This window comes from Falco punctatus (assembly GCF_963210335.1).
Source record: "Falco punctatus genome assembly, chromosome: 1".
NCBI classification, from domain to species: Eukaryota; Metazoa; Chordata; class Aves; order Falconiformes; family Falconidae; genus Falco; species Falco punctatus.
The window spans coordinates 87,649,522-87,676,489 of record NC_137580.1 but is presented as its reverse complement, the minus strand read 5'-3'; the positions used below and the strand labels follow the sequence as shown (position 1 = coordinate 87,676,489).

The 26,968-nt window shown below is 46.5% G+C and overlaps 1 protein-coding gene and 1 long non-coding RNA gene across 7 annotated transcripts; one reads left to right on the top strand and one right to left on the bottom strand.

Annotated features, from left to right (window-relative positions):
- Positions 1 to 1,288: 1,288 nt before the first annotated feature.
- Positions 1,289 to 26,879, bottom strand: YDJC (YdjC chitooligosaccharide deacetylase homolog). Of its 6 annotated transcripts, XM_080374321.1 has the most exons (8): positions 26,461 to 26,879; positions 23,203 to 23,424; positions 19,569 to 20,408; positions 15,763 to 15,935; positions 6,946 to 7,105; positions 6,142 to 6,241; positions 4,997 to 5,174; positions 1,289 to 2,818 (listed from the first exon to the last, which is right to left on the bottom strand). In XM_080374321.1, the coding sequence occupies exons 4-8, from the start codon at positions 15,918 to 15,920 to the stop codon at positions 2,488 to 2,490; spliced, it is 927 nt and encodes a 308-aa protein (XP_080230447.1). In that variant the 5' UTR covers positions 15,921 to 15,935; positions 19,569 to 20,408; positions 23,203 to 23,424; positions 26,461 to 26,879; the 3' UTR covers positions 1,289 to 2,487. The 6 variants fall into 6 exon arrangements, with proteins under 6 accessions (XP_080230447.1, XP_080230446.1, XP_080230448.1 ...); XM_080374320.1 differs by lacking the exon at positions 19,569 to 20,408; XM_080374322.1 differs by lacking the exons at positions 19,569 to 20,408; positions 23,203 to 23,424; positions 26,461 to 26,879 and adding an exon at positions 16,506 to 17,344.
- LOC308058523 lies at positions 7,112 to 15,129 on the top strand. The gene is made up of 2 exons (XR_013925857.1): positions 7,112 to 14,584; positions 14,683 to 15,129. It is a non-coding gene; the product is annotated as an uncharacterized lncRNA (long non-coding RNA).
- Positions 26,880 to 26,968: the final 89 nt, after the last annotated feature.

Sequence of the window (26,968 nt, the reverse complement as noted above, 5' to 3'; positions counted from 1 at the left end):
CTGTACAGGTGAAGTCTGAGGAAAAAAAAAAAAATCAAGTACCAAGTCCTATGTTAACTCAGGAAATCAAGCTCTTGTTCTCTCCGGTTCCCTAAGCCATGCTGAACTCTAAACGTGCAGTTTAATACCCAAAATAAAAACAACGTACTGGTGAAACTACACCCAGGAGTACTGGTATAGGCTTTCTGCAATTCCATTCTGCTACCCTAATAAAAATTGCTCTCAAAGGCTTTGTGGCATGGTTTTATTTTCAGAGAGATTTGGGGGTTAGAATTTTTTTAAGTATCCTGGTGCAGTGGCATTTGTAGGTAGCAGTATGAGTGTGCTTCTAATTTGAACTGTGTTGTCTTTAAAGCTCTCGCAGAACCACTGAGAAACTTCCTTATCTCCTTCTGTTCTATGTAATTGGAAGGTTCCCTGTTTAGAAGTCTTTTAGTAGTTCTTTATATGTTTCTCCATTTAAAATTCCCTTGTGTTTAAAAGAAAATTCGGGGGTTAATGCTGTTCATTTAAAAATACGGAATTGGCAAAATATTTCTCTTTGTTGTTCACAATATACAACTCGGTGTTTTCAGTGTGCCACTGGCAGACCACGCATACAACAGTCGACAGGCGTGTGATGAGGATCCTGATGGCTGTGATCAGAGCAAATGGATCGGTTAAGAATACGGAGCAATTTAAATGTTAAAAATAAGTATAAAACAAAATCCATCTACATATGGTCGCATTACATAAAAAGCTGAGATCTGTATTGAACCGCTGGAGCTGCCGTCCGGCTCCTCGCAGCGCCGTCGGCACTAGGTGGCGCTCACGGCTCGAGTGCGCTCGGGAGCTGCAGCTCTTCCCCGCTGCTCTGCTATCTCGGGGGGGTTGTGCTCGGGCACCGGGTGGCAGGAGCAGGGCCGTCACACACCGGTGGGACAAGCGTCAGAACTGCAGCCTCTCCAGCAGGTAACTCCCTCTGCCTCGGCCGTGCGGTGTAGGACTTGCACAGGAGAAGGGTTTTTTTAGAAACAAACTTGTCACATATCAGATTAATTCTGTGACAATCATTTAGGAAAGAACCTGGGAAAATACTTTCTAAAGCGTCCTGGGTGTTGTTTTTCATGTTTGTACAGAACAAAAACTTGCTCGGATGTCTAACAGGGAAGGTCAGATAGTTCCTGCTAGTGACAGGAAGGAAGGCAGCAGCCTCCCAGCGTGCCGCAGGTGGCCGCCGCAGGGCAGGTAGGGGAGTGGGTTTCATTTGCTCTCCAGCTCAAACTAAAACCAAAAGCATCTTGAACCATTACAGTAGAAAAAGGCCTGAGTTTATTTTTCACTTAAAAGAATGTTGATCATATTGAAACTGTTAATATTAAAAAAATGGTTAACCAAAAATGATTATGACAAATAGATCACTTTTGTGCAGAAAATGAGGATAAACAATCTCAAATATTTTGCTCCCATTTGAAAGTTGTGAGTGACAGAGCTGCAGTGAAATTTATCAGTATTATTACGGCTTGTTGAAGTTCGAATGCTTTAATGACAGGAGTAAAAATGGCCAAACACAAGGATCTTCTCCACTTGAAAACTCACTTGCAGTTGGTACGCAGCCATCCCACGCATTCCTGCTGAGAGGCGGTGGGCAGAGCAGGAACAGTTGCTGGTGAGCTCTCACATGCAGCAGTTACTGAAATAGCAGCTGGGTCAACAGTTGCTGTTCTTGCAAAGTCATCCAAAAAAAAAAAAAAAAAATAGAAAAGCCTCTCTGAAGGGGCTGTAGCTGATGTTACTTTCCTATGGTGGCTTAAATGCCAACGGGCAACATAAATAGGAAAAGCCGTAATTACTGCTGGCTGAGGCTGTGCGTGGATTATGGCTGCAGACACCACTGTGCTAAACCTGTGATCCAGTTGCTCTGAGCAGAGCCCCACTCCGAAGGTGGCATTCCCCTGCGCTCCCCTCGCGGCGGAGGCGAAGGGACCACGACTGCTTTAAAGAAAAACATACGCTGGAGGTTGCCAGGCCTCCCGTGGGCAACCTACACCCAGCAGCTGCTCCGAAGCAGCACTTGCTCCCCAGCATGTTTCTTTTTTTGCAGGTAAGTCCAAAAAGCCAAATGATTGGAACCACCAGGGTGCTAGTGTGCTGCTTGGTCTCATAGCAAAGCACATCTGTGTGCTGCTCGCCGTTGCGTTGGCAGGAGCTGAGCCCTGGGAGGCAAGCTGTGCCTTGGCCGCTGTGCTGCACTGGAACGGTGTGCAAGTGGGTGACGCAGAAGAGGTTTGTCATGGTCAGAGGAGATGGTGAGGCCTAAAAGCTGCCAGTTGTGGCTCTGGGGTACAGCCTGTAGCTGCTCGCAGGGTGTTCCTCTTCCCAGCTCCCATCAGTTGTACCAGGAGGTATTACAGGTATTACACTGATAACAGTGGTCTGGCTGCTCAGGACGTTAGCAACTGCCTGTCTTCAGAGCGTAAATAAATGTATGTATGTGTACTTGTCTACTTAAAGATCTTTGAATGAACAGAGCTGAATGTTCCTGGTTTTGTAATGGCTCTGCAGCTCTGGCTTAATTAACGTCTGGAGTTCATGGAGGCGCTCCCAGGACTGTGAGAAATCATCGGGTCCTTCCCCGCAGCCGCCGACAGGTGGGACACTGGGGTACCCGGGATGCACCATCAGTTCAATCGTTACAGTCCTGCTCTGTGGTGTCGAGTGTGCAGGCCAGGGAGCCTTGGATGTGAACTCCACGATGGCTGTGTCGATGGCGCTCCAGATGTTACTGACAGACATGTTCTTGCCCATGGTGCTTAAACCAATGTAAATGTCTGGCCACCTGTAGCCAGAGGAGGGAATGCTGGTATTAATGCTAACGAGGTGGTTAGGAAAGAGTGTGTTACAGCCAGTGGATCAAGAATCAAAATTTACCTAAAACTTAAGATAGAAAGAGGGGAGGTGGGGAGAGACTTTAAAACTTTTAATAATAAACAAAAGTAAAACCAGAACTATAAGCCAGTAATGCTTTTTTTTTTCCTTATTGAAACCAGGATACTATTTAAAGGAGCAGTTCTTCAGTCTGACAGAAAGTCCTAGCAAAGCCCCAGTACCAGTACTGCTATTATTACTGTATTTACATGTACTGTGTCACTGCACAAGGGTTCTTTGGTGTCCGTGAGCTCACAGGTGCATTTTGATGGCACAAAATGGGAGAGCTGAGCGAAACTGAGGAAGGCCACACTGTCAAAATAACTTACTAGATCAATCAAAAGCTGAACAACAACCACCTCTAGGTAATAACCTTTGGCTAAGTGAAAACATGAAAAGTGACTGAAATAAAACGGAAACCATACTAACAAAGCATTCTGCTAGAATGTATCAAAGAGCCATAACACAAAACAAAACACTGGATGAAATCTTACTACTAAAGACCACACAGCTAAGAGGACACCAGCTAGAGGCTGTTTCTTAATGTAACTTTAACACGTTTCTTTGTTCAAGTCCAGCTACAAAGTTCTGTTCTTCTACCATGGCACGCAGGAGCCCAGGAGGGCGGTGCAAGAGTATATGTGAGGGCAGAATGAGAACATTTTTGGACGAAACCAAGGCTGGAGCCTTTACCTGCATCAAGGAAGAGCTCAGCTGAACACTCAGCTCTTCTTGAGAAGTTTGCCTGACTTAGGAGAAAAAAAAGTAACTTTTTACAGTTTAACTGTAAACTGGCTAAACTTGCTAATGCCTCATCACTATATAGTCAGCACAGTCGTGTGCTTTCCAGCATCACAAACTGAACTCCAGGGACTCCAGGTGGTACCTCTTTGCACGGATGGTGAAACCGAGTTGCAGACTTGGGTTCCTGATGATTTCAGCTGACCACACTCTTTTCATTTTCCTGGGTTTCCTCACGTTACATGTTCCTTTTGTAAGTTTGTCCCTCCTTGCCTTCCCTGAGGCCAGGAGATGAGCTGGAGCACGGAGTGTGTCCAAGCCGGGTGGCTGTGGCTGTGGGCCAGGTGGGTATAAATGCACAGGTCCTGGAGGCAGCCCCACGAGTTCCTCCCTGGCGCCCCTGGAGAGGTGGATCGCCAAAGCAGCAGCTTCTCAGAGGTAGACTGACACCAGCCCTGCCCCTTCAGTAGCACGGGGAGCCCTGGAGCATGCAGGGTTTCCACTAAACTCCCCTGCACTGTCCCTGTTGTAAAACTGCCTTAGAAGGAGGGTTACACTCTCCTGATGAACTGCTGTGTGAGTTGCTGTGCCCTTCTCTCCCTCAGAAACGGGCTGTTTCAGTGCAGTCCATGTGCTCTGGCTGGAAAGAGCAGGATGGAATGCCAGCATGCTGCTAGAGTTCAGAATAATGGATATACAAAAAACAAACTTCCAGTAGACTGAGAAAGTAATGAAATCTGCCTCAAAGGACAAGTAACTGCAGGGGTCTCAAATGAAATGTCTTTCATCCATAAAACACTGTCCAGGCTTTTAAGAAAAGGGTACAGGGCTGAGGTTTTTGGGTTTGGCCCCTGAGATGCAGGACACTGACACGACTGCATGCTTAGAGCTGTGGCACTGCAAGCTTTTGAGCATCTTGCCTCCCCTTAACAGCACACACTTGTTTCTAATTGAGTCTCTTCCCTGCTACTTAAAACCCTTTCTCCACTGTTGCAGGGAGATGAAAAGTTATTTCTTGAAAACTTTCCCTCGATCATACTTTTTAAATTCCAGTGTTGATACAGCACTTCAGCCTCCTACCATTCCCGATGCCAGGCTAATGCAGCATCACTAGAAAGGCTGAGAAACACACCCTGAGAAGAACATTTCTGTTCAGGTGAGAAGTGAGTCATCTCTGTTCAAACAAAACTTCTTATTAAACCCTAGTGCCCCCAGCACTTTTGTAGTCCTGAGCCTTTTTGTAAGCCCGGAAAGAGAAAGGTGGGTGTTCCATTCTGAAAAGGTGCTATTGGGAACTGATAAGATCTTAAAGCTTTACTACAGAAAGGATGAGTAATGCCTGTCTTACCTTATTCCATGCCTTGTAAACACATCCACTGTGTTAAAAGAATCTTCTTCTACTCCCAGATAAAAGTCCATCAGGGATGGTGGAATCCAGTCACAGTTTTGAAGGCCTGGCTCTATCGGGACACGTGTGTACTTAATCCCATATTCCTCTAACACCTCTGCAAATACATGCCTGACCTCTGTAAGTAAAAACAGACACTATAGTCAGGAATCAAAACAGCTCATTGTGTCCCCTGCAAGCTGTTAGCACAGAGATGTCTCCTTTCCATGTTTAAGAAAATATAATCCCATTTGCCTTATCTTCTGCTGAAATGGTTTTCCATCATCTGGATGGGAGTCCCCTTCTATACTGGAAACATGACTCCCTCAACAGCTGCTATGGGTGCCTTATCTTTACTTCAGCACTGAGCATTTAGCCCAGCAACCCCTTCTACGTTAGCGACTCTGGTCCTAGAGTGCACCAGAGGTGAGACTGCGCTGTCAGGAGCAAGTTCTTCATCAAGCCCCTGCACAGCCAGATTTGTGGTGAGGGTAAATTGCCAAGAGTGATGTCATTCAGAGGCAGCTGAGTGCAGGAGTGGGGAAGTGTGGGGTGTTTTGCTCACTCTGTCTTCCACCTCTGTACCACAAGCACCTTATTTGCAAAATGGAGACAGAAAAGACTTGGTCATCTCTGTAAACCATGCTGAGACCTGCAAGCAGGTTGATGTGGAAACACAACTGACAGGATGGAGTTCTTGTAGCACCTGGAAGAGCTACCAACTTCAAAAACTCAAGCATTCCAGTTTAAACTGGCCAGTCTGCTGCTAGCTCTGGTCTGCCTCCTTCCCTGTGGCCAGGAGCATGGAATTAGGTTACCGAGGTGAATGATCACCTCATTTCCTTGGAGGAAAAGGTATAACCTGGGCCTTTTGTGCCATTAATCCCCTTGCACTGCTACAGGAAGACCCAGGTCACCAAGCAGCCCATTCAGGCCTGGGGGATACAGTCCTAACTGGGCCAGGTGAAAATGGTAATTGTAGAGCAAGTGTCTCACGGTGAGGTTTATTGCCCAAACAGGGAGCCATGCCAGGGGGAGTCCCCTCTGAGTTGAGACTCTGACTCTCTCATCTGCTGTCACTGGGAAGAAGAGGACTCCTTTCTTACCTGGGAGGACATGGATATGCTGGTGCCCATCCATGTGAGGAGGTAGGTGACCTGTCAGTTCATGGAACAGCTCCACCTGGGCCTTTAGCTCCTGCTTCACCTGCACAGCAGAGAAGGGTCAGAGCAAGATCTGTCAGCAGGCTGAGATCAGGAGAGCACAAGGGGCTGCTGGAGACTGTGCTGACTGGTACTCAGTACATGGCCCTGGGAGCCACAGAGTGCTATGATGTATGAATGGACATGCAATGCTGCTGGGTTGCCCAGAACCTCCCCTAGGCGCGGGTCTCTCTATGGTACTGGTTATGTAGATGGTGCTGATACTGGGATTTTCTAAAACACATAGAGTATTTAGCCCATTTCCCTTTAAAATGAATGGGGAAATGGGTGCTTATATCCCATAGGCAGTTTTGATCACCTGAACACATTCATTCTTGCTCATGGGGCAAAACCAGCCATCTCCCTGACAAAAGAACAAAAGCCTCTCACCAGGTGATGAAAAGCCTGTAAGTATCTGTTCCAGTGCCTCTTCTGCCCCCTCAGATAAATAGTTAACGGGACATTAGTGTATGCTGGCACTGAAGCAGGGAAGAATGAGTTCTCAAAGGCTGCAGAGTCTTTGGCAGAATTAGGCTCGGGACCCCAAAAGCCAGCTCCAGCTGCCCAGGCAACACAGTCAAAATTCATATGTAAGCTTACTCACAGGTGGGACCTGGGAAAGCTCTTCAGCTGTTACGTACTGGGATAAGCGCAGGCTGATCTGTATCAGGAAAGCAAGTTGCGTGGTGGTATGTGGCTTTCTCCTACCTCTGACATGTTCAGGAGACCTTTTGATAGAGCTGTTCTGAATCCCATTTTCCCATGGAAGAATCCGTCTTGGTTGAGCAGAGAAGAGTTTTTCTTGAGTACCTCACAGACAGGAGAGCCCTCAGAGAGGTTGGCATGTAGGCCTATTGGGATGTTGTATCTGTAACAGGAATGAAATATCTGTTAAGCTTTGCACCTCTACCTTCCTTCCTGTGGCCAAAGCAGGAGCTTCAGTGAAAGATCTAGACTGATCTGAAAAGTGGTGCTGTACTCAAATGGAGTACATCTTTGTATATCTGCCCTTCTAGAAAGGAAAGCAGAATGACATTAACCAGAGTAGGACACTTCCAGGTAACAACCCTGTGCAGTCTTCTAAGGGCCAGTGTGAGATTCCCCCAACTCTGTTCCTACCCTGACCTGTGGAGAGAGCAGCCACAAGGTATTTCAAGCTAAATGCTCTTAACTGCATTAAAATGCTGTAACTGCATGGTACCGGTAACTGCCCTGCAGTCACTAGAGACTAAAAGAAAAATCTAGACCTTGCAACCCTTTTCTAAAGCACTTCATTAGCCCTTGCTAGGTATTCCTTTGAGTTGTTCACCCTGTTAAAGATGTTACATTTGAGTTTTATTTGACAACTTCTAAAGCTGCCCTTAAATAGAATCCAGTCATATATAAACAGTGCCCAAGACAACTGTTATGGCAACAGCATAGGCTACAAGTGTAAATACTGTCTGAGTTTAAGAGTTTCCTGGTCCAAGAGGCTGCAGCTGAAATTGCTTACAGCAGCCAGATTTCTGTCTACTGGTGCAGATGATCTCTCACTGAGTGACAAGGCTAAGCTGTACAAAGTAGCATCTCTCTGGCACGGAGGAAGGATTACTGCAGGGGGGTCTGCAGTGTAAGTGTGGAGCCTTGCTAAGGAATCACAAGGGTACAATTTATTAACTAGTTATGCTCTGCAATATTACAAAAAAAAAAACCAAACCAAAAAACAAACCTATGGAACTAGTGTGTGTGCAGAGCTCCTCTCAGCCACAGGGCCAGGGCTTTGCAGAGTGCTGGTGTTTCTTTCTTGGTCTGTGCTGTGGATTCCCCCTATGATAAAACTGCTCAGATTTGTGCCAAGTTTCATTAGCACTTCTAGAAATCCTCAGAATCAGTAGCCAAAACGATGCTTTTAAACTTTTTCCAAGACAACCCATAGCCTCTGGCTGACCCACTAAGAAAATGACAGAACTGTAGTGTTCCTTCTGTGCTGCCCGGTCTGAGTCATGGTGCAGAGTTGATTTTAAGGCAACAAGTCTGTGATGCTTTAAATCCTTCCTGGAACTTCTGCATGGAGCTGCTAAAACTGGGCATGGTCTGTCCCTGTTACAGTCCTTGTGCCACAAGGAGGAAAACAGAAGCAATCTCCATGTAGGCAAAGTGTGCAAAAAACAGATCTTTCCCTTCTGTCTGCTGCCCTGAAGCTGACGAGTGAAGCACCAAGTTACTGGAGACAGAAGGATTGTGAATGAATTGGACCGAGTCAGAGTCATTTAGCTCCTTCAGGCCCTAAGGCTTTGGGCCTTGCAGGGCTGAAAGTCTTTTTTCCTGGCTCCTCCATGTCTTGTGCTCCAGGTGGATAGCGTAGTCATTGCTAGATACTGCTGCTTCTCAGAGACATAAATGTTTTAAGTCACGTTGTACGGACAGCTCTATGAAACAAAATGAGTCCGTGTCCTTCCAGTCCATTGTGCGATTAGGGAGCTTGAATGTTCGCTTAATGGAGCAAAACAGCCTGTGGAGACAAAGGTCCTCTCTGGCTTTTCTGATTTGTGATTTGTCTGCAGTAGGGCCTGATTGTATAATTGATGCTAAATGTTCTTCTGGTTTTCCTACATGTGGCCTGAGCACATGACATGTGCACACTAACTCCTTGCTCGTACAAGAGCTGGAAGATGCTGTCATTGGGAGTGGGGGCCCTTAAGCAGGCAGCTAATGGCAGGGCAGGAGGCAGCTACAGTGCAGATGGGGTGCTGTGGTAGGAAAGCTTTCCCCCCCTGCCCTGTGACCTGTGCATACCCTGCATGAGCCTGTAGGTAGAGGGAGAGCCTGTGGTTCTGCTTTAGTTTTTTAGAAGTCCTCCCCAGTTTTTTTATCATGTCTCTGGGGAGCTCTGACTGCGTCAGCTGATAGCATTATTTGTACCACAGCCACTGCTGTCTGCAAGAAAAAGCATTCATGTGTTACCATGAATCAGCAGATGGAAGACTTTTTTTGTTGAGCCCTCTCCTTCTCATGTGTTGTGGGAGGGCAAGAAATGAACAGCTGAGCCTCTCAGTGTTGTCTCCCAGGAGCATCGAATGAACTACCTCCAATTGTGCAATGCCTCAAGTGCTGCAAGGGAAGCTATTTCCAGGAAAAGGCAAGCCCCTCCAACAGGTGTGGGACACCAAGGAGCCAAGCACTGTGCTGTGTAACATTAGAGCTGCTCCTCAGCCTGAGCTGAAACCAGCCCCAGAGCTGGGGAATGTGCAGAATGTGGAAGTGGAGAGAGAGCTGGCCTTGTTCTCACTGTAAGGGGAGACTCTCAGTGTAACGTTAGAGCATGTTTTGGAGCTTTGGCTAACACCAGCTGAATACCTTAATAGTTTTCTCTTAGCTGGTTTGACAGACTGTCCATGCTGAAGCATCTAAAGAGGAACTGTTAGTGTTTAATGGCTCTGGGATACAGGGACTGAAACCAAAATCAAAACACAGCATGTGAGAAACTTGTTTGGGAATACTTAACTGTGGGAGATGCACAGAAGAAGGCATGCTGGGAAAGCTGTAAGGATTTGGGAATGAGGACAATGCAGGGGGCACAGCAGGGTTCTGCTGCTAGCTAGCATTTGCCTGTACCTAAATACTGTGTGTTTTTCTGGATGTGATGAGCCAGATGATGCTCCTATTTGGCACCAAATGTCTTGCTGCCCCATGTTTATTCCTAACAGTCCTGATACTGCATGAGTATCTGAAGTCCTAAGTGCATCCTGAGATGAAAACAAGACCAAAACTTAAAGCCTTATAGCAATTACCTGGGCTGTACATTAGGAGACCTGTGCATTAGGAGACAGGGTTCCAATCATGCTCTGTCCTAACCAGAGGCCTAGGCTTTAAGACTGAACCAACAGGCTTTTTTCCCCACTGACTACTATACACACTGGACTAACTCTTGCTCCCAAAGGCCTCTCACCACTGCAATGTAGCTACTGCAACTGAAGAGCAATGCCAAGGCATGCTGTATTGTAAAACAGGAAGGGAGAAAAGTCAAATGGTTTAACCTGGCTGGCAACCAAGCACCATGCAGCCACTCACTCTCCCTACAGTGAGACGGGGGAATCATAAATGTGCAAAAACTCATGGGTCAATGGGAATATCCTGGAATGGCCCATTTTTCAGAGAACAGTTGATTGTTTCTGCTACACAAACACACTTTTCAAGGACTGTAAAGTATCTGCTGTTTTATTGGCTGCAATACTGAAGCAGAGACCAGCAGCTCAAGCCGCTTATAGCATGTGATGCCACACTGGGCACAGAGCTCAGATGTTGTGGGTTTGGCCTCATACCCACTCTGCTTAAGTCCTTTATAGATGGGACAGGGTGAGCCCTGCTGGTCATTGCTAGTCAAGTCTAACCACTAATTGCTCCACCCAAGATTCAAAATAAAAGGATTGGCATTGAACTTCACCAACAGTTTAGTTTCTGCAATAAAAGCACTACAGTAATAGCTGCTATTGCCAAAACAAAACTATGCTGAGGAATCCGCTTGCTGTCTCTAAGCCCTTTTTGGTGGTTGTTTTGAGGAGCAATGACCCTTCTACAATCTGTTTTCTGAGGCCCATGTCTTAGGTATTGGCAAGTCTGTCCCACTGCCCTGGGGAATGCACAAGTGTGAGGCAGAATTTAATCCCAGGGTTCAGTTCACTCCTGATAAAGCCAAAGGACAGTGTCTACAAGTGTGTGCTCCTGCAGCATAAGCAGCATTAGACTGGGCTGTCTGTGAGCTTGTTGAGAAGAGGTTCAGGCCAGTAGCTTCTGCAGCCGCTAAGATTAGTCCGTTAGTGAGCTGTTCCCACTGAGACAAAGTTAGTTGTTAAAGCCAGCCCTGCTCTATGGTTCTCTGCTCAGCATCCCCTGGGGGAGGGGGGATATGGAGACACTCTTACAACAAACGCTACAAGGGGCAACAAGGAATTCAGTCTGGAAAGATTTCTGAGTCAGCAAGCCCTCAGTTACCAAATAGAGGGGAAATACAATCAGCTAAACTGCTTCCTTTTCAAGTAGTTGCTTGTTTTGCCACACGAGTGCTCTGAACAAATGTCTCTACTGAGGCAATGGGCTTTTGTGCAGTCCCTATTCATTCATATCCTTAGCAGTAAAGGGTCCCTGGAGACTGTTACTATACTGAATCACTCTATAAAGCGCCCACCAACTTTGCACATTTCTGAGTTTAGTGGATGAGTAACAGTGCCCTGGGTCCTTGACCAGCCACGGCACAGACTCTTGTGCAGTCCCTGTGTTCCTGGGAGCAGTTGCAGTGGCTGTGGGAATTACATGATTTGCCAAGCACAGTCCCAGCTGTCTTGCTGTGCCATAAACATAGCACTTAGCCGTTTCCTTAGTGGGATCGCTATTTAGATCCCACCTTCAACACCCTGTTTGTATCCTTCTCTGGGAAATTACTGGTTCATCAGGTTTCATCCCAAGTGTGACACGATTAAGAGCCTCATATAAATATCTGTATCTAGCCATCCTGCTTCAGTAAACATCCAAGCACCTGAAGCAAGACAAAGCAAAGTTGTGTTTTATGCACCTTTTAGTTTCTCCATTTGGCATTTGCATACTTTGAGGCTCCCCGCCCCAAATTTCACCCTTCAGCAAATTGTAAGATCTAACCGTCTTTCATCAAATAGCACCTTGTCTTGCTCCATTACTGCTAAGGACTTATTTCTGCTGGAAGAAACACTCCAAAGCCTCTGCAGTTTTAAGAACTGGTACTGTAACATAGCTTAGGGACTTGACTTTCTTTTTGATTACATCTTTGTATCAACTGAAGCTCCTGTGCCCGTGACCTTACATCAGCAGAAAGTGCTGTTGCCAGTAAAGTTAATATGATCTGGGATTCTAGTTTAAGGCTTCAGATTGGACTCCACCCCTAATCCAAACACAGTTAAACAGTGGAACTGTCTGCTATGTGATTAACAGTCAGATAAAAGGGTGATGAGAAAGCATGAGAATCTTCTAGATTACTCAGATGTTGACTGGAAGGGTCAGAATTAAGTCACAATTTGCACACACATTTTGCAATTAGTGTTGATGGGAAAGGAAGTGAAAACATAGACAGCAATTAAATGTGGTTTTGTTAGATTCTTCTGCTAAATGTACCCAGCTGTTGTGGGGGCTTCAGCTTTTGTGTAGCTGATGTTCAGTATTTAAACTGCAAAAAAATAGGAAGACTGAGGTTGTGTTCTAAAATATGTCACTCTTCATCAAGTATTTGGATATAATCATCTGGAAAAGGTCCTAATACTCAGTCGCAACTGAGCTGGTTGCTAGAAAGGAGGGAAAATATGGCAGCAAACAATCTTGGGTGTCTCTACTATTTCCACATTTCTAAGGGAAAATTAAGGAACCTATTCATTTCAGGTAACAAAATAACCCTTCCAATCTCTGGGAAGGGCTCTGGAGTAACCAGGAAGAGTGGCTGACTTCAAGGTGGGGCTTGATAAATAGAAAATCAAGATTGTATTCTATGGATAACCAGGAAGTCGCAGTCTGTCTATGCCCCATAAAGAGAAAAGTTTTGAGTTACAAAAAAAAATCCTTACAATGGAAGTCTGTTCTCCCGCCTGCTGTTCTGGTTATGGACTGCTCTGGCAGTTGCTATCAATCGGTTTGTCATTTGGTGATGAATCAGGCCTCTGCTGAAACTATTTAAATTTTTTTTGCCTGAAGGGTCCTAATACTCAATTGCAACTGCGTGGGTCCCTTCTTTTAGCCCAGTTGTGACAGTGAATGAGAAAAGTCCAAGATCCAGAACGTAGATGTTGGGGAAGGTTTATTATTCACTGCTTGGTTCTGCTGGTTTGCAATTAGGTTGTGTTAGAGCTGGTACAAAGATCTGCTGACTGCCATCACATTTCTGCCAAAGATTCTAATCAAAACACAGGGCAGCAGATGGTGTACTCGTAAGCCTACAGAATTGTGAAAATGAAGGGAAGAATAACATTCTAGAGGAACTGTGTTCCTTTCTGAAGGATGCCGAGTCGTAATATTGCAGGGCAGCATGCGGTGCTTAAGAAGGACTATCCTGCAAGAAAAGTTGTCTTGTTACTAATTAGCTTTGCCTGTGTCCAATTAACTGAAAACCAGGTGAGGAGAGAGAGCTCAAGTGACCAGCAACCAGGTCACAGACAGTTAATCAAGAACCACCCAGATAATCTCCACAAGCCACAGAAACTGTCCAGTACTCTGACAATCCTGGCACCACGTGTGCAAAAGGCCAATCCCAAACACTGGAATGCACCACAGGAAAGAACAAGCTACTTTCTTCAAGCCTCTTCTCTCAGCTGTTGTTAGATCCAGTCTCCCTGCTTACACCACTGGTCAAGCTGAAATGTCTGCTATGGAGTTAAGCATATACACATGTGTGTATACCTATATCGTACTTGCTTAGTTGGGTGTCGGGGGGGGAGGGGGGAGACAACCATGGGGAGAAAAAAACAGGGAAGACTTTCATCCCATGAAAAGCAAAATGTTGCAAAGCCTCAATATTCAGTGGGATGGGAGACAACACTGAGCAGGGGGAACAGGGAATAACAGTGGGCAAGGTAGTCAAGCAACAGTGATACTTTCCCATTTTTGCATCACAAGATAAGGAGGTTTCAATGACATTTCTAGTAAGTCTGACCTATTTAGACCCCTGTGTCTAAAAAGAGTTTTCATGAACCTTTGCAATAAAGGTACAAATATCTTAGGTGTGGCAGAAGTTTGTTTACAGCTACAGGTGCCAATTAAGTGCATGTGCACTAGCAACAGCTAAAGTGGGGCTTGCATTAGAATATGACCAACCCTTTTCCCCAAACCTGCAAATGCCTGCCACGTGTGTGGGTAGGGCTGAACACAGCTGCAGAGAGTTACACAAATGAGGAACTGCACAACCTGGGCTGTTCATCTTCAGTGCTAACAGATGTTCCCAAAGTCACCCTGCTTATATTGTTAGAAATAGATTTTAATTCATTTCATTCACATTTACAATTCAAAACTGCCCCCCAAAAGAATGAAATCGTAGCAGCAGGTTGCAGCTTCTGCTGTTGCCTGCCCTCCAAGCTGGCTTTTCACACCTATATCAGCTGTCACTACAAATGTCATGACCTGGATTTAAAGATGCTTTTTAAACCTCTGATTACATGGCCTACTTTCTGGCTATGGAAATGAGGCCAGGTGGATTCTATATTTAAAAGCCTACTAAAGACCACAGCTAAAATAGCTGACAACATCACCAGAGTATTGGAGCTTAAAGGGTTTCATGGTGCCTTTGTGTCTGAGAGAAGTGCTGGCTTTATCTCTGTGTTTTACATTTCATTTGTTTCATTTATTAACAGGATTTTAGGTATCTCAACAATGTTGTGTCTTTCTGTCTCTCCCCTGACAAGCCCAGAGGCAGTTCGTCTCTCAGTGTTTGTGTGCGATGTCTAACCTTTCTAACAGAAGACAAATTTGCCACTAATGCTGCACCCTGGCTTTCCTGTGCCACCCAACACCAAAGAAGCTACAAGCAACTTCCAACTACCCCTAAAATCATGGCCAAATTGGGGAGAGATGCTCAAGGAGAACAAGGACAGCATGACTTATGAAAGTGACCCCTGCAACAACTGTATTTGAAGTATAAGGTCTCCGTTCTCATGGTACCAGTACAGCTCCTTTCCTTTTCTGTTTTCCTAAATTGTTTTTCAACCCTGCTCTCTCTTTCAGGACATACTCCAGCCCACACTGGAGCTGAAGCATTGGCTGGGTTTTACCTTCTAAACACAAGTAATGCTTCCTATTACAGGATTTGCTGGGCTACTCCATGAGATGGATTTGATTTGCTACAGAGCCAACTGCACCAGCAACATCTGAAAAGTTTGTCAAGGAATAAAGGTGGTACATACAAGATATTGTGCCTCTCTTTATGTATGCATTTTTTACAAATGGATTTATCAAGCCTAGAATTAACAGAAATACTGAGATGTTTTTTTAAAAGGTTTCTGGGGTGGAAAAATCAAGTCTTCCACTGCCCAGATTTATAACTAAGCTCCTGCAGAATCACACCTTTCCCTGATTCTGCTGTGAACCTTGCCGACCCTGCAGTCAGCCTGCCTGAAATTCATCAGATTAAATGAGATTTAAAGATTTGTGCCTTCAGTAGTTCTAGGGGGTAGCAGCTTGGTCTGGGTATATAGTGTGAACTCTCATGCTGCTGCTGCATCTTCTGGGTGGGAAAAGAAAAGCCAACAAACCCAAACTCTACTAGTCAAATTGTGTAAGTGGCTTTCTGTCCTGAAGAAAAAGAGGTGCAGTGCAGTGGCTAATACCGGAGAAAGAGTCATTATGTTGGCAGGTTGGCAGGTCACTGGTTTTACTATGAAGAGTCTTAGCAAATATGCCTGGAATCCAGTTTTCTTATACCAGCCTAAACTACGATACAGTGTTTATACTGGGGCTACAAAATACTAGATTTTGCAGGCTTGGTTTTCCGGGGCTAGCCTGTGAAGGCTGACCATGAAGGAGCTAAATAAAGTAGCTTACCTCCTTGCCAGCTCGGCTGCATCTGCTGCAGCACTTCCGTTGACTAGAAGGGACACATTAGATACCGCACCAGCCAGGAAACAGTCCACGATGCCTTGGTTTCTCCGAGGACAATAGCCAAAGTCATCTCCAGTTACTATTAACTTCACCTGAAGCATCCTTAGAGGTCATCCCTAGTAAAAAGTTAAAGAGGGAAAATCGGGACAATCAGCAGCCTGCCGATCTCAAGCAAACAGGAAAAGACAGGCCCAACGGGGGCGAACCCAAGCGTGACTCAGCCCCTGACTAACTCCTCCTGCTCCACCTCAGCCCGCCGCTCTCTCACAGCTTGCGGAGCAGCCGGATCTGCGTGCGGCCGCCTGGCACACGCCGTACCTGCTCGCTCCTGCCGGGCGAGCGCCAGATCCTTCCCCCTCTGCGGGAGCCGGGGCCTGCCGGCACCCTGCGCGCTGCTGCTGCGTGAGGGGGCGCGGCAGGTCAGGGGCCGCCGGCTGCGTTCACCCACCGAGGGTGCGCCCGGGGTTCAAATTCCTCCCCGCCGAGCCGGCGCTGGCGCCAAGCACCTGGAGCAGCCGCGCTGCCCCCGGCCCCGGTCTGCTGCCGGCGGCTGGAGGGGGCGCGGGCCGTGCCCCAGCCGTGCCCTCGGGGAGAACCGGGAAGGAGCGGCCGCCGGCGGCGCGGCTCGGGCCCGGCCCTCCAGCCGCGCCGGGGGCAGAGGGGGCCCCTCCCGGGCCGGTGCGTACCTCCGCTCCTGCCCGCTCCCGTGCCGCCGCCGTTCGCGCCGCGGTGCCTGTCGCCGTTGCCCCGGGGGGGATGCTGGCCCCGGCGGCGGAGCTCTGCCCGCGCCGCCCCGCCGCGCATCCCCCCCTCCAGCGGCACTGCCGAGCGGCCCCAGCCGGGAGCTCACCCGCGGCGAGCGGCGGCCCCGCCGCAGCGCCCAGCGCCTCCGCAGTGCTGCGAGCACCGGGGTGGCCGCTCCGCCCCGCCGGCGGCCCCTGGCGGCCGCGGCCCGCAGCGCCGCACGGCACGGCACGGCTCGCGGCGGGGCTGCTGGGGCGCAGGCCGGGGCAGGGTGCGGGACAGGTGCGGCCCTTTGCCCCGGACGCCCGAGTTGAGGCTTGCACCTGTAGCTGCAGGTGGGACATGAGATCGGTCATGCGCTCCGGTTGCCTCAGTGCACAGTCAGTCATCCCAACAAGGCCATGGGTATACAACCCCTCAACTAGTGATCTCCGTAGCAGCCACTTGTTTGTTTTTCCCCCACCTCGGTTTGCCAGCACTGTGAATTTAGAGTTCAGTAAACCCTGGTCAGAAAGCCCCCACAGCTCTTGACACTGGGCTGGGGAAGGGCAGGGAGAACAGACAGATCTCCAGGTAGGGCAGCTTCCAGCATGCTGTCAGTCAGTGCTGGATGTAAGCCAGTTCCCCATCAGGCTGCATATAAAACCCCGTTTGACCTGGCAGTGAACTGCTGCTTTTTCTTACTGCAGAAAAGCTATTCTTGATCTACCAGAATTAAAGTGAAAGCACAGAGTAGCTGAGAAATGTTGAGCAGGTGATTTTTTTTTAAATTATATTATATATATATTATTATTGGGCTGTGTTTTTCACCTGTGGAAGGAGAAGATGAAGTTCTCTCAAAGTAGAACATGCTTCTTCTTGGTCTGCAATCTGTTCCAAAATATACACCCTCTCCTGCTATTGCAGGAGAAACAAGCAGCCAATATTCAGGGCAGGGAGAAAGTGATAGTTCAGAAAGTTCAAGGGTAACATGTCCATGGATTCAGCGTAGCTGTCTTGGTAGCTGCTGTTGACCTGTCCCAGGAAGCAGGGATCACACTGGGACTGGAACCCTTGCATGGACAATAGTAATTTCCATCTCTGAACCTGTGCCAACATGGAGGTAAGAGGGCTGGGGAAGAGAAGAAACAGCTGTCAGGCCAAGTATGGACTTCTTGGAAGAGCAGCTGGCGTGGAACAGGTTGGAAAAGGCTTCAATGGTTGTTTCTGTGGGAACAGACTGACCATCCTGCTGCTTAATTCATGGCTAAGGCAAAGTAACTTGAAAAGGCATTTGGGCTAAAAGCTCTCTTTCATGTCAGCTGCAACCCTGTTCTCAGTTCTGGGTGGTCATTGCATAAAGAAACCTCCAGGTGTTCCCTCTTTCTGCAGAATTCAATTCCTAAAAGACAGCCAGCATAGCCAAGCCAGCATAGCCAAGCCCCGAAGTTAAAGTGATGATGTGCAGGCACACCCAGAGACTGACCATCCTTCTCAGCAAAGGAAGAACCATCAGTTTGTGGAGATAAAGAAGCACTGTTCAGTGGAGGGAATTCGCCTGCTTTCGCACCCAGAGCTGAGGTATGAAACATCTGTATGTGGGGCATACAGTGTAGCCAGTGGTTCTCCATGCCTGTTTCTCCATGAGGAACTTGGATTCAGTGAATCGGGGCAGGTTGCAGCACTGTTGATCTTTAGGCTCTCATTGATTGCAGTCCACACAGCGAAGTGCCACAGAACTTTGGGAGGAGAATGCCTCTGCCTCCACCTCCAATTGTTCTGCCGCAGAAAAAAATGTTTCCATTAGCCTGAGGGCACTTTTGGAGGCAGCTAAGATTTGGATGGTTGTTTCTAAGAGTATTTTGATACTTTGAAGGAGGAAGATAGAAGTAGAATGGGTGGTAGCAATGCTATTCATGGAAGAATTCAGAAGAATAGGGCTGTGCTCTCCCTATAGGCCTTGAAATGGGTAGCGTGAAAACTTCTGCTGGACATCAGCTGTCCCTCACTTTCTAGAGCTTACTCTTCCCACACATGTAAATGAACACTGACTACAGAAAATCATGATGAGAGCTGGAGACAGCCTTCTGCCCTCTTAGTGACTCCTTTCTCATCAAAAAATCATATGGAATGAAGTTCCAAACAAATCACATTAAAATGTTGTAAGGAACTAGCTCTATCTTCATTCTAGCAATTCCTGTGAGCACTTCCATAATTTAATCGTTGTATGCCTGTGTTACAGAAAAGGTTTTGATGCCCTGTAAGGGTTTCCAGTGCCCTTGGCATCTCCGAGCAGGTATTGGTGCAACTGCTAGTTGCTTTCCCTTTGGGAGATGAACCTTACAGCCTGCCCACATATGCCCAAGGCTTCACTTACTGCTGAGGGCTGTTACTTTAACAGATGGAGTCAGCAAACCCTGAAGTAATGTCATGAATCAAAAACAAGTACTTCCTGCCTTTACCAATAAAAACTCCGGGGTTTTCTGCCTCTTCTAGTACTGCCAATGCTGTTTGCCTCCACACAGGTGAGCGGCACTACATAAGAATCTTAGACTAAGCTTAGCTTCTCAGCCTTCTTAACCTTAGTATGCATTTAATGCTATTAGCAGTAACATCCTTCTTAAATATTGAATGCAGTTCCTGGAGGCTCTTCTTTCCCAATTTCATTCCTGTTTATCCAGCCTTCCTTCCCATGACTGGAAGCAAAAACTCCCCAGCAAGCAATCTTGCCACTGTGCCACATCACCCTTGGATCCCAGCACAACGTTTACTCCGCAGCCTGCATACCCCAGCTGGCTGCCAAAACAGCGCTTGCAGCCAACCCCCACATAATCCGGAGGAAAGTCTCTTACAGATTCAGCCAGGAGCTGAAAGGCAAGGCAGGCTTCCTCTGGCTAGTCTCTCCTCTTCAGTGAAGACAAGAATGAGAATATTGGCCAGTGTTTCTGGTGGAGTGGCATAAGCCAGGACATGTACTAAGCACAGGCTGCATCTCCCAGCTTAACCGAAACAAAACACAGCCCTACCTTATCTTAGTTGCAGAAGCCAGCAGCAGCTCTCTCCATCCTCAAGTGCTTCACTGGTGTGGGGCTTGAATTTTTTTCCCTGAACTTTGAGTTATTCAGTAGCTGATTTAGAGGTTTCTTGTATTTCACAAAAGCATTTCCTAACAATTAATGCTTCCAACAAGCCATCTGTTGACATGCTGACATAAAAAATGTATTTTCTTTTTCTTGTTCCCTTGGCTGCAGTGAGTTAGTTCATTTGGGATTACAATGGTAGCACAGTAGGACTTGGTTTGTCTTTTCCTTGCCTGAAATTTTGTTGAAAGTATGAATTGTAAAAGGCATTTGAATGAGACAAAGGAAAACCCATTTTTTAAATGGCAGGATGTTAGCATTTTCTCCTCTTCCCCAGTCTCAAAGATTTACAAAATCTTAGAATTTCAGTGGCTTCTGTAGAAATGCTTAAATTAAAGCCTTTCCATCCCTCTACTGAGGTCGGTTTTCAGAGGAAACAAGACATTTGTGTCCACACTGTCAGCACCTGTCCCAGTTCCCTCTTGGTAGCAGTGGGATGCCTTGGCCAATTCCAGCCTCCTTTGCAGCAGAGATGGAGGTCCTGCAACAAGCTGATGCAGCATGTGGCTCTGAGGCTGCAGTCCACAAAATGATCTATAGCCCAGGTACAAAACTGGCTGGTCAGTCAGCTGGGGCAGGAGACGGAGGGCACTGAAGCCGGGTGTAGTGCAGAAAGGATTAGCAAATAAGCAGCCTTTTGCAGAGGCTGAGGTAGGTGCCATGCAAGAGCGCCGTAGGGGGCACCTGTTCCTGAGCTGCGATTTTCAGCGGCAGAGCTGAGCCGACCTAAACAGCAGGGAAGAAATATAACGGCGAGGAGAGCTGGGCTGCCAGCGGCCGGCTTCCTGGGATTCTGAGGCACGATCAGCCCCGGGGGACACAAGGGGCGGCTTCACTCGACCTTCAGAACGGCTGCAGGGAGCTCGGCGGGCTGCGGGCCGCTGCCCGTAGGTGCGGGGCCCCCGGCGCCCCCCGCCCGCACTACAGCTCCCGGCGTGCCGCGCGCGGCCGCGGGGCTCTGTGGGTAGGGGCCGGTCGGGCACCGGGCGCCATTTTGTGGCGAGGGGAGGTGTGCGGGGCTGGAATAGCTGGCAGCGAGGGTGCAGGGAGGTGCCATGGGGAGTAGCGTGTGCCCGTTCCCCTGCCCGCCCAGGTGCTGGGCAGCCCTGAGGGGGTCCTCCCTGGAGGGCTGGGCCTGAGCTGGCCGTGGGGTTTGCAGCTGCCTCTGGCCTTCCCCATGGCACCCGGCTTAGAAGGCGGCTGGAGGGAGCAGTTCCTGGGCAGCTGTGGGTGTGCACAAGTACAGGGCGTGCCAGATGGCTTGGCTGCCCTCGCCCCCCCTGGGGGAGGGGTGTAGCAGGTGGGTGCTGCCCAGGGGTGACCCTCGGCACAAGCGCTGTCACCTCATAAAAGCAGCAAAGAGCGTGGCTCCAAACTGATGCAAAACCAATCACATAATACTGGATAAACACACCAAAATCCTGTGGTTAGTCCTCCTACTTGTGGCTTGTAATACGCAGCATAAAACGGCTTCCTCCACCTTGCACAAAAAGAGTTGAAATCCCCCAAACTCAGGTACAGCTAACTAAGAGTCAAAAGGCTCCCCTGCACACCACGTGAGGCCAGCTAGGTGGTATACTTGTCACCTTCCCTTTCCCTTTTTTCTGAAATAATGAATTCACACCTGTGCAAAGTAATGTCAATACCTGACAAGGTGTTTGGTGCTAGCAAGGTGGCTGAAAGTGAAAGGCAAACTTTGCCATTATGACCTTGTTATTAACTTGACATTTGTATTAAATTTTGGCATATTGTGAAGTAGCAAACTCAAATGCTCCCCGACACAGCTAGCAGGCTTCCGGTCTTCAGTGAGCCTATGTATTGCTCCTTGATCATGAATTTTAATCGTTCACCTTCCCCTTCTTCACAAGATTATTTTCTCTGTGCTGTGTTTCCTTCAGAGTGTCTCATGGATAAAAATAAATATTTGAATATGAACTAAGCTACAGCATCTGTGATTTCTGACTGGGTTTCAGATGATGTAAAGCCTGCCCATTCCTATTCAAGGTGCCTCTTTGCCTGATACTGAGGTCTATTAAATATACAAAGATGCCTGGTCATGAAAGAGTTGGGGCTGGGAATCCTTTTACTAGACAATTAAATGATGGGTCCAAAATAGGTGCTGTTTAACTGTGAGCATTAATCGCTTAACCTAGACTGACTCCTTTAACTGCCTGATTGCATCAAACCTCAGGACTTCGGTTTGCCCTCTCTAGATGTTACTATACTATCCAGAGCTCATTTTTTGGTATTTATGATAAAGGAAGATTTATGATAGAGGAAGTTATCTCTAGGCAAAATAACACATTTATTGAAGTCAGAAAGGGGCAGATTTTATAAAAGATGCATAGACATTCAATGGAATTTTCTGAATTACATGAATATTTACCTACTATTGAAACAAATAGGTGTTTTGAAGTTTTTCAAATACTATTAAGCACAAAATTATTTTAAAGGTTGCCTGAGATGATGTGACATACATTGCATTTTTACATTCTTAAACTGAAATAGAAAGTTAGTCATCAAAACTGCAATTCCAATCTATGTCTACAAATTCAAAGTAACTGCCTCAGTTTCAATTTACACTGCCTAAGCGAGAGCAGAGTTAAGCCTGAATCTGATGTTGACAAATGTTGATCAGGAGCCATTAAAATGAATTAAAGATACCAGGGGCAGGTACTCATGTTAAGAAAAAGAAAAAAGCTATATTTTACATATGAAGTATTAATGCATAACATTTTTAATCATTGTGTTTGTTGGGTTTTGGGTTTGGTTTTTTTTGACATCTGGAAATAGTTTGCACTTTCTCTACTTCTAAGCACTCTGCTGGAATGGAGTGGGGAAGCAAAAAAAGTGAACTTGGGAGGATACAGGCTTTTCAGAAGTCACAAGGAGATTGTTGAGTCTCCTGCTGAAAATGCAGTCTGACACACTTTTATCTAACTGTGAAAAAATACTTGCAGATTAGCTTGGATTTATGTTTGTTCCTGTTAAAAAAGTACACCTTGAGATTATGTTTGGCTTTAAAAAACTGAAGGGCAATGGCATAAGGCTATCAGCACAGATTAATAAGGCTGAAGCAAGGTAATCTGAAGAGTTCTTATAAATCTCAAAAGCTTACATCAAAAATGGGGGACAAAATTATTTTTCCTAAACAAAAAATGAGTATCAGCAAAGTAGAATTAACCAAGAAACCCATTAGCCAAAGTATCACTCCTTTGCCAGAGATGACAAACTGCCTCCAAAATGTCTTGAAAGTCTACCACGAGCAGTAGAAGACTCACTAAGGCAGGCTACTGCTTTAACAAGAAACAGCAACCTCTAAAAAAATATAGTAGTACAAATGATAGCAAGGGAGAACTACCTATTTTATCAGACGTGGAAGAAGAGATGGCTGTAGAACCATGAGTATTGTCACCTCAAAAGAGTTCCTTCTACAAAAGAGCTAGCATTACAAATGAGAACATCAGAAACTCCTCAGCAACGTTACTATGCATGTAAATTAATCTGGCAGATCACTTACAGCAATTGTTGTCATCTCCCAGCATCGCTGAAAGCACCTGGAAACTCTCAGCTGATTTAATGGAAATGTATGATAATTCCTTTGGAGCTCTGAGGGGAGATCCCATCTTCTTGAAGGACTGGCATCAGTCAGTAGAGTAGTTGAGAGGTGCTGACATTGTTACCAGACACAGATTGACAGGACTCTGCTGAACTCTCAGAGAAGTCCTCTCTTCCTCAAAGACTAGAAACAGAAGACAGCAATAAAAAAATCAATTCTTCTCCCCCAGATGAAAAAATTTTAAATTTAAATACGTGTATGTTAATAGGGGTTTTTTTTGTCAAATCTCTGCTGCTTATTTACTTCCTCTACTTATTCCTACATTGTATCTACCAAATGCAAAAATCTGACTAGCTGATTTTGCATCTCTCTAGTCCTCAAGGAACTTGGGATGAATGATAAGAAACCATGTCATTCTATAAATTTTTGGGAAGCAATCTTTTTTTGTCATTTCAATTTCTCCCTGGGTGACAGCATTTTATTGTTATTACTACTGGTTTCTATTTGTATTATGCCTAGGTGTCACAGAAGAGCTCTGTTGTAAGGCATGCCAATGGATACAAATGTTTGATCTGAAGTGAGGTTTATAACCATCTGTTCATCAGCATAGGGTGAAAGGAGGAGACAGAAAAAAACACAGAATGTTTACAGGCCTGATTCTCTACTGTTACCCCCTTGATTTTAGTATGGTTCATTGTTATTGATATAAGAGAAAGGACCAGGTGCAGACAAAAGTCAGTGGAAGTCATGTGGACTTATTTTTGTATCAGGTACTACAATCTTCACAACTGTGCCCTGTCTATTTTGCCTAAGATTAGTGACAGTCTGAGGAAGAACCATGGGGATGTTAGCACAGTGTTCTCTGTAAATCAAGGGCTATCCGTACCCAAAGATGCACCAGTGCTTTTTGGGGTTTAGATCAAGCCCAGGAGTTGCTTGCTATGCTACCTTAGTTGTCAGTCACTGCTTTTGTCATGCAAAGCAAAACAGAAAGCTTAAAGCATGTATAAAAAGAAGGAAAATCCTGTTCTGTAATATGTTGCCTTGGGCCAGCATACATCCTCTGAAACTTTCTTGTGCCACAGATTTCTCATTCGTGTGTGCTAAAAGCATTTGGCACTGCCAAATTTGCTAAAACCTGTTTTTCAGGGAGGGCCGAGTTATGCCTACAGGTGCACCTGCATGGAAATGGTAGGCGTTTCCAGAATCCTTGAAAATCAAGTGTGCAGAAGGACTGCAGGGTTAAATGATTGAAGGCAGAAGGCATTCTAATTATGTTTTACATTCTCCCCTTTTACAGCACTGTTGAATTATAATTATTGTTCATGTGCATAAACAGGAATTATAATGAGATTCCTATCACAAAAGCTGATGTTTCCATTACCGATGTCCACCGCCACATAATTTCTGAGGCAATTTTACCTGTAGCTTATAGCAGTCTACTAGAAACAATAGTGGGCCCTGTAGCAACGAGGTGGCTGTTAATTGCCATGGGTGTTTGGCATTGATGGGGTTCTTTGTTGGCAACCGTTCTAACCCAATTATGTTTCTAAAGTAGCACTGAAAAGCATTGTAGGGAGCACCATGTAAATAGCACTAAATGCACTGAGACCATGCGACCTCCCAGAAAGACAGACAGGTGCCAGCGAAAGCCCCATATGATGGATTTTCCACGGCTAAAATGGCAACCACAGACATCTGGGTTTGCACCATTTATAGCAACAGCAGCAAATGAGAGCTGTTGTTTTATAACAGCAAGGCTTCTTAGAACACCATAGGAATATGGCATTTGACTATCAATGGATCATCTTTTGTTTTTCTGTGAACAAACATTTATATTTCTGGCACTAGGAAATGAGTTTTTAGTCCTCAGAAAACACACTGAGTCTGTGTGTGCATTTGTGTGCATATGTGCCTGAGTTTAGTACTTAAGCTTGTTTTAATACAGGCCTGACATTTAAGTCTGAGATTTTTCTTACATGTAGGTGTAGCTATGTAAAATGGGCCAAAGCCAGCATAAAGAAAACTAACCATTCAAACAAGTGGTATCACATAGGTAGGAAAAAGTTTCACAACTCCCAGACTGGTGGTAGAGATAGTCAGCTGAGCATCTTACAATGTTTCTGATATACAGGGACACTGAAGTGCTTTCTAAATCGTCCTATAACAGAAAGTGCAGTGCTGCAGTTCTTTGCTATTGCACATGCAAAATACTATTGTTACAAAGTAAGACTTACACACCAAAGCAGGGGCCCTTCTACTTGTTTCCTTGCTGCTAAGATGGTCAAAAGCTTTTGCTCTATTAAATTACTTTGTATTTCTTGGAGTGTTACCCCAGACATGCACCAGACTGTCTGCGATGTGACATACAGGTCAATCCGATGAGAACTTTCAGAGTCAAAAGCTAATGGACTGTGTAGGAGTTTCTGTGTCCTTTGTCCATGGCTGCTTCCCATTGATAAATGAGAAGTTTGGTGGTTTGGGTGTTGTTGGGTTTTTTGGGGGGCCTTCAGTCTGAAAAAACGTGCAGTGAAGGACAGTATATATGTTAATTTTTGCAACTGTCTTTAACACAGCATAGAGCTTAATAACCTCTTTTTGTTAAAACTTCACAAAAGAGACTGAATCACAGGTGAATTTCCAGATCCAAAAGCAAAGGTGTAATCACTACAGCTTAATGAAACAGCAATTATTGTTAGTTGTTCTTTGTATAGTATTTATGCCCTATCATCAGAAGCTCTATTATGAAATGACTGGAGCAGTAGTATATTATGCAAGACAGTTCACTACCATGAGTTTCCTTTGTTTTTCAACATTGTTACATTTGTCTGTAAATCCCCCAAAATAGGTACATATTTACCCAACTGTAAGAGCCAGAACTGCAGGGAGGAGCAGACCTAAACGTGCCACCTGCCTACTCTGAGCTCAAAGTGGCCTGAACACAACAGCACAGGTTGATTGACCTATTTGTGCCAATTCTGACTGCTCGAGGCTGTACCTAAACCATTGCTCATACCCGGACTAGTGATCTTAAAGCTGATTTATGTCTGGCAATGCTCTCACTGTGAGGAGATTTGTTCTTCCCCGACTCTGATGGTAACTGATTGACTAGTCCTACTTGCAGCATGTTTTCTCCCAAGGCCCATAACAGCCAGTCAGGGACCCAGCTTGCTTATAGCCCAGACTACCTTAGATGATGAGAGGGCTGCTGTAACAAACCTGGCCTGCTCTTATCTCCTCCGACATAAACCAGTTCTCGGGAAAAGCCAGCTCCCAGCGACAGTAGCCCATGGAGTCCTGTCAGCACTGTCCCGCGGCGCTGAGGGCTGCGGCCTGCTGGAGTTGCCCGGCACCCGGGGTGACAATGCTCTGAACTCGGGAGCGAAGGCACCTGGAGGTGGGGGCGCTGCGAACCCCGACGAGCGCTGGCCCGGCCCACGGGACCGTCGCTGGGGCCGCGAGTCCCACGCAGCCCGAAGAGCTGCCTGAGGCGGCGCTAAGGTAAAAGCGCTGAGGTAAAAGCTCCGCGATCCTCCTTCGCGTGCTCCCTGGGAGGTGCCACGCCGCTCGCTCTGATTGGCTATCGTCTTCCCTTGGCCCAATGAGCTCCTCCTGCTGCAGGGCTCCAGGTGGGGAGGTTACTCAGCCGTGGCCCAATACAGAGGCGAGGCCCGGCAGAGGCCGGGCGGCGATTGGCCGGCCGCGGCGCTGGCGCGGGCCGATTGGC

What these genes read in the sequence shown, in the direction of transcription:
- YDJC (XM_080374321.1), bottom strand. Translation starts at nt 15,920, where the DNA reads ATGCTTCAGGTGAAGTTAATAGTAACTGGAGATGACTTTGGCTATTGT. An exon ending in GCATATCCATGTCCTCCCAG is followed by an intron (nt 5,175 to 6,141) that starts GTAAGAAAGGAG and finishes TTTTACTTACAG; the next exon opens with AGGTCAGGCATGTATTTGCA. An exon ending in TTTACAAGGCATGGAATAAG is followed by an intron (nt 2,819 to 4,996) that starts GTAAGACAGGCA and finishes CTCTGGCTACAG; the next exon opens with GTGGCCAGACATTTACATTG.